The sequence below is a fragment of the Ranitomeya variabilis genome, chromosome 1 (assembly GCF_051348905.1).
Source record: "Ranitomeya variabilis isolate aRanVar5 chromosome 1, aRanVar5.hap1, whole genome shotgun sequence".
Taxonomy (NCBI): Eukaryota; Metazoa; Chordata; class Amphibia; order Anura; family Dendrobatidae; genus Ranitomeya; species Ranitomeya variabilis.
Genome location: NC_135232.1, coordinates 687,850,232 through 687,864,420, shown reverse-complemented (window position 1 = coordinate 687,864,420; position 14,189 = coordinate 687,850,232). Strand labels below are relative to the sequence as shown.

General features: G+C 42.5%; 1 protein-coding gene across 1 annotated transcript in view; it reads right to left on the bottom strand.

Moving 5' to 3' along the window:
• Positions 1-14,189, bottom strand: part of BRF1 (BRF1 general transcription factor IIIB subunit) — a 313,755-nt gene that overhangs the window by 87,541 nt on the left and 212,025 nt on the right. The window contains exon 13 of the mRNA XM_077266113.1: positions 289-353. Within this exon, the coding sequence (XP_077122228.1) occupies positions 289-353 (65 nt within the window). The remainder of the gene's footprint in view (positions 1-288; positions 354-14,189) is intronic.

Sequence of the window (14,189 nt, the reverse complement as noted above, 5' to 3'; positions counted from 1 at the left end):
CTCCTGGACTGATGTGCATGATGCCCGGTCAGGACCTTGTATATATTTCAGATTGTCAGATTTGCCCGCAGTATATGCATAACGCTTTCTGGGGCCATCTCCTTATTTACTGCTCACTAACAATGTGATATTTGTCACATAGATCACCAGCAGCGCTCCCAGCAGTGCACTCGCTAATAAGTCCATTTATTTCTCCACACAACAAACTGAGCAATAATAGACACTGGAAAACAGACTTGATTAAACACATTTATATCGCATGACATAAAAGGAGAAATCGGGTCTCACCCTGTCTATTTCGTTGTCGTCAATCCCATTAAGGTCCAGCTCTCCATCTTCCACATTGTCACCGGCTGAAATGTAAGAAGCATCTCAGGATTACAGAGAAAGCATCAGCTTCAAGTTTCATTGTCAACTAACAGCACGGAAGAAATAAAGAAGTCCCCCATATTATAATATTAACTGTATCGAATACGCATCCTGAACGTAATGGGGAGGAACTTCCAGTAACTACTCATGGCAGAGAGACTATATACTGTGAAAATGGCGCACAAAACAGATGTCACCTCTGTTCTACCAAAAACAACGTGTGGCTCAAAAGATGCATCTTTAATTAAAGCTAGACATAGCTAATATTTATGACTCCAAATCCTCTGCACATTGCCATCCCTTTAGGTATTTTTTCCTTTAACGTGACCCCTTTAATCCCCTCTTGTTTTAAAAGTGCCCTTTGGATTCACGGTAAAAAATGAAAATTCCACACTCTGTTTTAGAAATGGCAGGATATGAAATAATATGCAGAAGGGTAACTATAGTTGGTGGAGAGGGTACAGCTGAACCCAATGTGCTGTTCTTTTGCCCCATATAAAAAAAAAAAAAAAAACAGTACTGGCTGTCAAACATTTTGTATTGGGGCCTAGGAGCCACAAGTTAGTGACGCCATTTTAAGTCTCCGGAAACCACAACAAGACCAGTCTGACCTCATCAGAAATCTTAGGGTACCGGTGTGCCCCGATTTTATCACTAGTATGACGGATCTAGCCAAGCCATAACGCCAGCAGTAACAGAACCTTAGGGAGGCCAAATACATTCGATACAAGTCCAACTTCACCAGCTTTGTGACTGTCTGATGTCCACAGTGGCACCTACATGACGAGAGTATGAAGCCATTGGGCATGTTGGATTTTGACATGCACATTCATTTTCTTTTTGAAAGGTGATAAGCTGCTGTCAGCAACTTCATTTCCTCTTCCCACTGAGAACACACGCATGCACATCCGAACTGAGCGTACATGTGTAAGGGGAGGTCGGGAGAAATGGAAGCTATGCTAATCATAGACTAAATGTATCTGAAGGAATATCCTCTGAATACAGACCGCTTACAGACTGTGGTTAGAGCACCAGATCGTACAGAAGAGAGACGTCTTCTCTATTAATTATGGAGTTGCTATATAAGCAACTTGAAAAATGTCTACATTTTCCTGTTACATATATAAGGAATAATCAATAATATTGCGATGTTGATTTTGCATAATTTACAAAATAATTTTAGTTTTGAAAGTGCCATATTTCCATAAAACAAGAATGAATGTCTTTGTGTGTTCTGTACTGCGAGCCCTGGGGAAACAGTGGATGAAACCCGCGCGACTTCTTCCAAAGCACAGTAGTTAAGAGTGCACCGTGAAGCATTCAGTCTGGCCAGCAATTACTACAAGTACTTCCGACTAATTAATCTGTTGTTACTTCCAGCTCTCTGGCTGGAGAATAGAGAGCGGATGAATTATTGAAAGACCTCAGACATTTCTAGCCGAGGCAGAAACCCCCCCAGATGTTCTCTACGATGAGATCACAGCACACGAGATGATATCACTTGGGTCTCACCACAGACTGTTCTCATCTGGGAAAAAGATCAAATTAATTTATTGCTACTTATAAAAATGCATCCGATCTATATATGCCAAAGAGAATAGCTGGGAGCTTCTGGATGGATCAGCAGCCATTGTAGGGAACATGCTGCACAAACCATGATTGCTGCTGAAGCGTTTCAGGAAATATGGTTACAACAGCCAGGGGATCGTAGGTAGAGAAGAGACTAGTCATGGGCCACAGCAGGGATTCAGATCGCTGACAGGTCTTTTACTATGGGAGAGACACTGGGAAAAGCTGGAGAGGGACGAGTCTCGCCTCTGTCTCCACAAATGTTGTAACTAGATTTTTCTGAAACGCTCCAGCAGCATGATGAGGATCTTTTATTTAATGCTGCCCGTGGTAGAGAGGCTGTCCCGTTGTATATGCAGTGTTGTCCCCATACTGAAGAGCAGAACATATATTTTGTTATACAGGCTCTTTCTCTGCACGTTGCTGGCTGGATAAAGATTTAATTGAGAATCAGTGAGATTGAGGTGACGATTGAGCTCAGAAAAAAAACAGATAAAAGCTCAAATTTGTATCTGTCATTCATTGAGCAATTCAAAAATGATTTAAGACCAAAGAAAAAACAAATAAACGAGGTTACAAAACTCAATATCAGAAAAAGCTCACTGACAAATTCTCAGTTAACTCATTCTGCAGCTAGCACGGACCTGGAAAATAGAGAGCTTGTAAAAGATAAATGGCGTCAAATTTTTCATGAAACTCAAATGCAATTTTATTTTAAATACATGCATAGAAGTAAAAACAATTGCCTAAAAAGGTGTCCATATCTTAACTTCATCCCTAGTCGCCCACAGCTATGTTGTTTAATCTCCAGTTAAAAAAAAGAAGTGCACAAAGCCATAAACATAATTCAGCAACTACTCCCCACCCCCTGTCCTGGAGTGACAGGTCTCTCCATACACACACACCCATCACTCAGGGGGAATGGGTGAGGAGAGGCCACCAGGGACCCTGTTCACCTAGTGCGGCTCGATCCCCGGCAGTTTGTAAAATATATTTCTATGTGAAATCCTACAGCATCTCGCAGGACCAAGCATCATGGCTGAAATCATGCATCCAGTGCCTGACACGTGCTGCCTGTGGCTCTCTTTTATGAGCAGAAAATTACTACATTAAACTGTTCACCTTTATATAATATTCTAGAAGGTTTTGGTTCACACTTTATTTCAGGCCGCACTATTGTCTAGACTTGCCCATAATATGGAGAATATTTTTTATTGCCCGCATTTATCCTCCCTAAATAAAATATATTGCGCAGTAATAGTTGTTTTTTTGTTTTTTTTAAAGATCCATCAAAACTGTCACCTTTGAATGATGCATGACTATTAATTCCTGTCATAAAATATAATTACCGACAGGTTGGGGCACAAAAGATGGAATCATAAAGAGCTGAAACTACACTTTCACAGGTAACAAACCGAGATCTAACTAGAGAAAGCAAGAGAAGAGTCTGTAATAGAACATATAACCTGTACAACCCTGCTAAATAGGGTAATGCTACTCTATATTCTCCTGAAATCTAGAAACACAGTCTATGGGCTCATACCTATTTGCGAGAAAAAAAAAAAAGGTCCGATTTCCGGACCAAAAACGGACGAGTGCTATGCGAGTGTAATGCGATTTCCGTGCAACTTTTCCACGGAACATCTGTATGGCATGTGTATGCAATACGATTTTAACATGAGGTTTTACATACAACAGTTCTCTCTATGTAAAAGCTCATGCTAAAATCGCATTGTAAAATAACTGTACACATCGTTTCACAACCAAATAATCTTATATATATATATATATATATATATATATATATATATATATATATATATATATACACACACACACACACTTATTAGGTGGATAGATTAAAAACCGGCAGATGCCACGTACAGTATAGAATAGATTAGAATAGGATAGAATAGATGTATACACATAGAATACATATACTGTATGTACCGTATATCTTTATATTTCATAGTCAGATAGTTGCAAAAGCCGACAAGATAGGGGACATGGTTTGCATACAGTAAACCATTGCAGAACAGTTACATTTATATATGTCAGTGACTAATACTGTTAGTAGTATGTGTGTGTAAAATTTGGGACCCGTATGTACGTAATAAAAGAATGTTTTCACGGAAAAAAACTGGTGTGGGCTCCCGCGCAATTTTTTGCACCAAAGAGGGAAAGCCAGTGACTGAGGGCAGATATTAATAGCCTAGAAAGGGACCATGGTAATACCCCCACCCCCCTGGCTAAAAACATCTGCCCCCAGCCACCCCAGAAAAGGTGCATCAGTAAGATCCAATGATATTATATGGAATTATTACAAAATGACCTGGTGTTATGAGCAGTGTCGGACTGAGGTGGCAAGGACCACTGGTAACAATGACTGGGGGTCCACTGTTCAACCACATGCAGATATTACATTACCTCATTGACAAATTTATGTCATGCTTTTACATATTTTTATTTTTTTATTGAACCCATTCACGGCCCTTGGTTAGATATTTGTAAATCCCTAGAAACTCCCGAAAATAAGAAAAGAACTCTAGCATTAGGGTTCCTTCCAAGGAAGCACGTTTGTAACAAACTTCCTCTATAATAATTGGATGACGAGGCTCAAATACAGTAATGAGTCATTCTAACTTTTCCTGGTTCCTTGTAACAAAAAACTGGAAACATAAAGCAGAAATCATCTATTACACTCACACACAGATGTAGCGCTGCGTCTCATCTGCCACCTATGAAAGATATTTAGGAAGAAAGCTTCCATCTGCGTGGTTTGATGTGGTTCAGGAGCGATGAGCTGTTTTCTCTACCTGCAGGCTATAGGTAACAGCAAAACACTGCTTTCAAAAGAGGAATTACTAGAGAGCCCTGCGCAGGTGCTGAGTACACAAAGACAAGTCACCGGCTTTTATCTTCACGATCGCTCAACAAATAGAAAACATATCAGACGTCTTCTAAATCTGTGACCCAGGAGGTCATAGCCAACGGCAGCACTAGTTGTGCCCCCATACACCTGTATACATGGGGTAACCATTGTGATGGATTCACACCTAGCATTTTGCACGTAATATCTTTTTTTGTAGTGTTAACTTTTTTTTTACATTTAGTTTTTTTTTGTTTGTTTTTTTACAGCCCACTGTAAACAAATCCCGTTTTACTAGATGTGGCATTACTGAATGGCGTAATTGACTACAACATTCTATAAAGAAGAAAAAAAGAAAAACTATTGGGCCATAGTGTAAATCCGAGCACAAAGAATAATGCAGTACTCTCTATTTCCATTGATTGCATAGCATCATATTCCACATCCAAGTATAAAGATCGTAACTTACCCCTTGAACCCCCACACGTCTAACTTCCCGTACCCTAAGTGATGATGTCAATAGGACCAAGATGGCGGCTATGAGGCTTTCAGAAGGCCCCGGCTGCCATGACCGCTCATCAACAACCAGTGATGACATCTCAGAGACTGCACAAAGAGCAACGGTGCATACGCAGCGGCAATTCACCAGTCCAATAGTTGAACAGCAGCTATTGGAGCAAGCTTGGGTTGTTTTTTTTATTCCTCTGAAGACACAGTACAAGAAGAACTATCACTAGTGCTGGTACGTTTCTTATGACGTCGGCCTCACTACTAAATAAAGGAAGTGTGGAAAGATTTATTCCCTGGAGTTTACTGCAGAAAGAAGCCTGACGTTTCTACGTCTGGTTTAGAAATGTGAACATTTGGTTCTAAGACCTATAATTGTAGTAGAGCAAAGCACACAAAACCTCATAAACCTGCTGATCTCAGGAAAGTCACTGGGTGTTCCCTCACCGATCAGTCACTTTTACAGGAATGGGGACAGATGCAGAGTGCAAGAGTTCCTATGGCAAAAGGCTGGGAATTACCAGCTAACATTTGTTTTCATACTTTTTATTATTTAAAAGATGGTTTCTGACAGGATGGTGTCTGACTCCAGCCACCTCTTATTGACGATAGGCAGAATGAAGAAGCACGCAATCCGGCTACAGAGAAGCATCGAAGTCATTGTTTGCCTGGAAAAGCCCCTGTGGCTGTGCCTCGTACCGCAGCTTAATCTCCCTCACAGATGGCCTCATCCAGCAGTACAAATTCAAATGGTTTTTGGTGCTCATTGCAGTCTAATATGACCAGGCACAGTCACTATTCTCATGTTCACTCGCATGCCATCCACTGTTTTACTCAGTATTCTGCCAGCACTTTGTGTGCAGGAATTTTTTTTTTAACCTCGCTTCTAAGCATGTACTTCTCTACCATTAGCTTGCTCTAGACTCGAAGTCTGGTTTACTTATGTCTGTATATAGTGTGAAAGGCAGCAGAACAAAAGCAGAGAGACAATGTGATTGCCACCCCCACATCCTGTAGAGCAGTGTTCCCCAAGTCCGGTCCTCAAGAGCCACCAACAGGTCATGTTTTCAGGATTTCCTTAGTATTGCACAGGTGATAATTGCATCACCTGGACAGGCAAGCATTCAATGACCTGTGCAAAACTAAGGAAATCCTCAAAACATTACCTGTTGGTGGCTCTTGAGGACCAGACTTGGGGAACACTGCTGTAGAGAGACAAAGAAACACCCTACTTCCGGTAGAGGTAAAAACCCACCTCACATCCTCAAGAAACAGAGACCCACCCCCACTTTCTGTAGCAATAAAAACCCACCCTCACATTCTGTATAGACAAGCTCCGCCTCCATCCTGTAGAGTTAAAAACCCACCCCCACATCCTGTGGAAACAAAGATCCCGACCATACAGTAGAGGTAAAAACCCATCTCCACATCCAGTAGAGACAAAGACAAGCCAACACTTAGCCCACCTACTTCCTATAGACACAAAAAGACTAGCTACCACTTTCTGTAAAGAGAGCCAGAGAGAATAGCTACCACCTCTTGTATAGCAAGACATAGAACAGCCACCACTTCTTCTAAACAGAGACATAGAACAGCCACCACTTCCTGTAAAGAGAGAGATAGGACAGTGACCACTTCCTGTAAAAAGAGACATAGAACAGCCACCACTTCTTGTAAACAGAGACATAGAACAGCCACCACTTCCTGTAGAGAGAGACATAGAACAGCCACCACTTCCTGTAGAGAGAGACATAGAACAGCCACCACTTTCTGTAGAGAGACATAGAACATCCACCACTTGCTGTAAAAGACATAGAACAGCCACCATTTCCTGTAAAAAGAGAGATAGCTAAAACAGCCAACACTTCCTGTAGTGAAAGAGAGAACAGCCACCACTTCCTGTAGAGAGAGACATAGAACAGCCACCACTTCCTGTAGAGAGAGACATAGAACAGCCACCACTTCCTGTAGAGAGACATAGAACAGCCACCACTTCCTGTAAAAGACATAGAACAGCCACCATTTCCTGTAAAAAGAGAGATAGCTAAAACAGCCACCACTTCCTGTAGTGAAAGAGAGAACAGTCACCACTTCCTGTAGAGAGAGAAAAAACAGCCACCCCTTCCTGTACAGAGAAAAAACAGCCACCACGTCCTGTCGAGAGAGAGAACAGTCACCACTTCCTGTAGAGAGAGACAGACAACAGCCACCACTTCCGGTACAGAGAAAAAACAGACACCACGTCCTGTAGAGAGAGAGAGAAAGACAGAGCGAACAGCCACCACTTCCGGCAGACAGTCAAAGACCCTTCCCCATTTCCTGTAATCCGTCTCGGCATCTCTGCTACTAGAGGTAGATTACACCTGACTACAGGCAGTGGATAGAAGATTATACAGATGGGAGGCACCTCATCGCAAACACTCTGGAGTAATGATTCTTTATGGTATCGAGTCGACGACACTGTGTTGGGAAACGATTTCTAGCTACGCCATGTGACTTTGAGGGTATGTGCACAAGTCCGGATTTCTTGCAGAAATTTCCTGAAGAAAACCGGAAATTTTCTGCAAGAAATCCGCATTTTTTTTTTTGCGTTTTTTTTGCGGTTTTTTTTAGCATTCTGCAAGCGTAATTAGCTTGCAGAATGCTAAAGTTTTCCAAGCGATCTGTAGCATCGCTTGGAAAACTGATTGACAAGTTGGTCACACTTGTCAAACATACTGTTTGACAAGTATGACCAACTTTTTACTATAGATGCTGCTTATGCAGCATCTATAGTAAAAGATAGAATGTTTAAAAATAATTTAAAAAAAAATAAAAAATTGTTATACTCACCCTCTGCAGACAGCCAATCTCCTCAGCGGCGTCCGTTCCTATAGATGCCGGTGTGGTTCAGGACCTTCGATGACGTCGCGGCTTGTGATTGGTCGCGTGAGTCACATGAGCGGTCACGCGACCAATCACAAGACAGCGACGTCATCAAAGGTCCTGAACCACACCATCTATAGGAATGGAAGAGAGAGCATGCACCAGAGAGGCGGGAACACTTCGGGGGCCATCAGAGGGTGGGTATAGGACTATTTTTTATTTTAATTCTTTTTTTTTTTTTTACCAATTATATGGTGCCCAGTCCGTGGAGGAGAGTCTCCTCTCCTCCACCCTGGGTACCAACCGCACATAATCTGCTTACTTCCCGCATGGTGTGCACAGCCCCGTGCGGGAAGTAAGCAGATCAATGCATTCCTAGGTGTGCGGAATCCCCGCAATTCCGCATTTTTAATGAACATGTTGCTTTTTTTTCCGCGATGCGATTTTTTTGCGGAAAAAAATGCAACATTTGCACAAAAAATGCAGAGTACACTGTAAATAATAAGAGGCATATGTAAGCAGTTTTTTCACGTTTTTATCACGTTTTTATAGCGAAAAAACACGAAAAAAACGCGAAAAATCCTGAACGTGTGCACATGGCCTGAGAGTTGTGGTACTCAAGCTGTTCAGAAGAGGAGCCCCGCCGAGCCAGGAAATGTTAGGAGTCATAGTTCTTCCAGCTGTTGAAAGACCATAAGACTCGAGGACTAGAGGATGTCAGGTGATTTTGGCATTTGCAGTTTGCTAGACTACAAAGATTAGGACTACTTAGCAATCAGGACCAACTCCTTTTTCACAACAGCAGGGAGATTAACTTTTGGTGTTCAAACCGCTCTTCAGTAACTGAAAGGGTTAAGCACGTACATCTGGAGCAGATTAGGTTCTCTGGCCGATTGCCTTTTCCGTATGACCCTGGCACAGTACGCAGCTGCAGATTAGAAGCCTTTCTACTGGTAATCTGGCCCCATGCTGCTCACATATTGTAAATAATGGTCTTGACACAAGATGCTAAATATGGCAATGTTTCTTGTGAGCATGTCTGCAGATTACAAGCGCAACAGAAGGATGTACACTTTCTAAATTAATTTTGCCGCTTCCGCCACAGCAGACGAAGCTATTTTTTGCTAGGATTGAAAGATAAATTAGGATTTCCTTAAATGGAGCGCGCAGCAGGAAATTCTCAATAAATTATGGAATGGCAAATTATTGCATTGTTTACCAAGGGCAGTGAGATGGCAAATGTCTTCTTGTTACTTTCCGCAGAACTGAAGTGACATTCTCAGGAAAGAACAAACACGCCGAAATAAATTGTTGCTTTATGTGGTCTTCATTTAAAGAGAAATGCAAACAAAACTGAAAGTCTGCTTTTCATAACACACCTCATTTTGTATCAAGCTTTCATCTCCACCTTCACACATTACCCCGATATCTCTATTCTAACAGTGTATGAATTACACCAGTATCACCACAGTCATGGACCACACATTACCCCGGTATCTCCATCCTCACAGTGTACACATTACCCCGGTATCTCCATCCTCACAGTGTACACATTACCCCGGTATCTCCATCCTCACAGTGTACACATTACCCCGGTATCTCCATCCTCACAGTGTACACATTACCCCGGTATCGCCATCCTCACAGTGTACACATTACCCCGATATCTCCATCCTCACAGTGTACACATTACCCCGGTATCTCCATCCTTACAGTGTACACATTACCCCGGTATCTCCATCCTTACAGTGTACACATTACCCCGGTATCTCCATCCTCAGAGTGTACACATTACCCCGATATCTCCATCCTCAGAGTGTACACATTACCCCGGTATCTCCATCCTCACAGTGTACACATTACCCCGGTATCTCCATCCTCACAGTGTACACATTACCCCGGTATCTCCATCCTCACAGTGTACACATTACCCCGATATCTCCATCCTCAGAGTGTACACATTACCCCGGTATCTCCATCCTCACAGTGTACACATTACCCCGATATCTCCATCCTCACAGTGTACACATTACCCCGGTATCTCCATCCTCACAGTGTACACATTACCCCGGTATCTCCATCCTCACAGTGTACACATTACCCCGGTATCTCCATCCTCACAGTGTACACATTACCCCGGTATCTCCATCCTCACAGTGTACACATTACCCCGGTATCTCCATCCTCAGAGTGTACACATTACCCCGGAATCACCACAGTAATGGACCACACATTACCCCGGTATCGCCATCCTCACAGTGTACACATTACCCCGATATCTCCATCCTCACAGTGTACACATTACCCCGGTATCGCCATCTTCACAGTGTACACATTACCCCGATATCTCCATCCTCACAGTGTACACATTACCCCGGTATCGCCATCCTCACAGTGTACATATTACCCGATATCTCCATCCTCACAGTGTACACATTACCCCGGTATCTCCATCCTCACAGTGTACATATTACCCCGGTATCTCCATCCTCACAGTGTACATATTACCCCGGTATCTCCATCCTCACAGTGTACACATTACCCCGGAATCACCACAGTAATGGACCACACATTACCCCGGTATCTCCATCCTCACAGTGTACACATTACCCTGACATCTCCATCCTCACAGTGTACACATTACCCCGGTATCTCCATCCTCACAGTGTACACATTACCCCGATATCTCCATCCTCACAGTGTACATATTACCACGGTATTTCCATCCTCAGAGTGGACACATTGCCCCAATATCTCCATCCTCACAGTGTACACATTACCCCGGTATCACCACAGTCATGGACAACACATTACCCCGGTATCTCCATCCTTACAGTGTACTTATTACCCCGGTGTCTCCATCCTTACAGTGTACACATTACCACAGTATCTCCACAGTCATGGTGCACACATTGCCCCGGTATCACCACAGTTCACGGAGCAAACATTACCCTGGTATCTCCACGGTCACAGTGCACAAATTACACAGGCATCACCTCAATCATGGTGTACACAATACCCTGGTATCACCAAAGTCACAGTGAACATATTACCCCGGTATCACCACCGTCACAGTGAATGCGGTATCACCTTCCTCCCGGTGTACACATTACCCCGGTATCTCCATCCTCCGTGTACAGATTACCCCGGTATCTCCATCCTCAGTGTACAGATTACCCTGGTATCTCCATCCTCACAGTGTACATATTACCCCGATATCTCCATCCTCACAGTGTACACATTACCTGGGTATTTCCATCCTCACAGTGTACACGATACCCCGGTATCTCCATCCTCAGTGTACAGATGACCCCTTAATCTCCATCCTCAGAGTACAGATTACCCCGCTATCTCCATCCTCAGTGTACAGATTACCCCGGTATCTCCATCCTCACAGTGTACATATTACCCCGATATCTCCATCCTCACAGTGTACACATTACCTGGGTATTTCCATCCTCACAGTGTACACGATACCCCGGTATCTCCATCCTCAGTGTACAGATGACCCCTTAATCTCCATCCTCAGAGTACAGATTACCCCGCTATCTCCATCCTCAGTGTACAGATTACCCCGGTATCTCCATCCTCAGTGTACACATTACCCCGGTATCTGCATCTTCAGAGTGTACACATTGACCCGTATCACCACAGTCATAGCACACATTACCCTTCTGCCTCACACTACATATTACTTTTGTATCTTAATCAGATTAAACGTATTACTCCAAGTTACCCACTTCCAAAGTAGAGATGCCTAGATTCCTTACAAACCAGTGTTGATCTCTTCTGAAGCACTTATGCATTTTTTTTGCACAGACATAATCTGATCACTCCCCGACACTGCAGGAAACAAACTCCAGGTGCGCACCACTGCGGTCTACTCATCACATTACAGAGTCGGCCTTCCTATAATCTAACAGAACCAGTACTATGTGCCATATATACAGTAGTGTCCATAATTCCGTCTGCAAATGTGGTATCAAATGGCTAATGCTCTTCTACAGGACGTGCCATGCTGCCCCTGGACAACTTTACTGTACTGGAGTCTGGAAGAGACAAGGGCAAATACTGCTTATTATGAGATACGGTAAGTAACAACGTAGCCTGATAAATATGATTATCCATCTAGAAATCCTTATCTAATTCTATGGAAATCAGCTACCCCCAAAAAAGGATTAGCCTAATTTGAAAACTGAAAAGAAAAACTGCGGCTGTGTCTCTGCCCAAAACCCATAGTGGACAGCTCAAGTAATGCCTATTGTAGAGGAAATATACAATGCATCATCTGTATATGTGCAGAACAATGATTACAAGATGTACTCTACCCAGAATACTATTTAATGGAGCTATTCAATTGTCACTAGGGTCCACTTTATTTTAAGGATTGCGTTACAAATAACATATTAGACTTTATTGTGATCGGCTACAACCCAATAAACATGAATGAGCTTTAAAAGGCAATCTGTCATGTTGAAAATCATATCTAGTCTGCAGGCAAGGTGTTATTGAGCAGGAGGAAGTTAAGATTGATGTACATTTCAGTGGAATCAGAGGACAATAAAGCATTCACACTCCTTATCTATGAACTGTTCCAGTATTTATGGACATAACTGTTTATCACTCACATAATGGTAAATCTGCTTCACGTCACCTATCTTATCTATGGCATTTTTCTGTGCTGTGTTGTGCATAAATATGTGATTCTTCAGAATTTGTTTTAGTCTTTGCCTGATGAAGAGACCCGAGTAGTCTCGAAAGCTTGCAATTTGTTACCATCTTTTCAGTTAGCCATTAAAAGGTATCAACCACTGAGGACTCTCAATTCTAAATATTTCTCTATCCACTGGCTAACACGGTACCAATGTATATATCTTTCCTGTATCATTTCAGTGGGAAAAGTTTCAGTATAATTTGGGTGTTATTTAGTGAAATCCATGGTGCTTCCATGGTTTGAGTCCAGTAGGCAGTTCTATTCAGTGATTGACAGTCTTCCCTGTATGACTGTGCATGACAGCTGTCAATCACTACATGGCCCGCCCACTGGACTAACGCTATAAAAACCAGGCTTTTCAATGAAGAAAATACAAGTTACGGTATATTGAATCTTTTCCAACACACCCATATATTTATCTTGCTGACCATCTCCTTCTCTATATCATGGTGTCCTCAGATCAGACTGCCTGTACAACAGGTTCCCTTTAAGCTGTAAGTTATTCAAGTTGCTAACGTAGTTTACTTCGGCCAAATGCCCTCATTGTCGGGAAGTCTTTTTCCATGGCCCCGGCACTCTTCTAAATTGAGTACATAACTGAAGGTGGAGTTGGAGAGACCCACAATAGACTAATCCCCCTGATGATAGGGATATCTGGCCTAACTGAACTATATTAGGAGGTAACAATCTACTATTTAAAGCGGACCTGTCACTTGTGCAAAAAAAACAAGTTAAATACCTTGCAAAAATCTTTGATCTCCTCCAATTCTGCTGACCTTTTCCTTTTTGTGCTGCATTACTCCATTATAGAGATATTCACATTTGTTGCTTTTGAAGCTCAGTATGTGAAATCTCTGGCCGCAGTCCAACTGGGCGTTTCTTCAGACTCTTCTTAGGGAACATGTGCGCATTCACCCATCCATCCCAAAGCTGTCAAATCACAGCTTGGCAGCATCTGAGTGCTGGATCAGCTGCCGAGGGGTGACTGGCAGTGAGTGGTGAAAGCACCAGCTTATAGAGAAGACAAATGTGATTATCTCTGCAATGCTGTGATGCAGCGCAAAATGGAGGAAAGCACCAAAATAAGGTGCGATCAAAGAATTTTACAAGGTGTTTGATTCAATTTTTTTGAGTAAGGGACAAGCCCATGTTAAAGCTTTTTTTGTGTATATTATTTTGAGTTGAAATACCTCTGTAATAGTGGCCATGAACGTTATGTATAGATGGAGTTGGTCCAAGATGCCACAATCTAACACTGATCCACATTGGCTCTGCCCAAAGTAAATATATAGACTA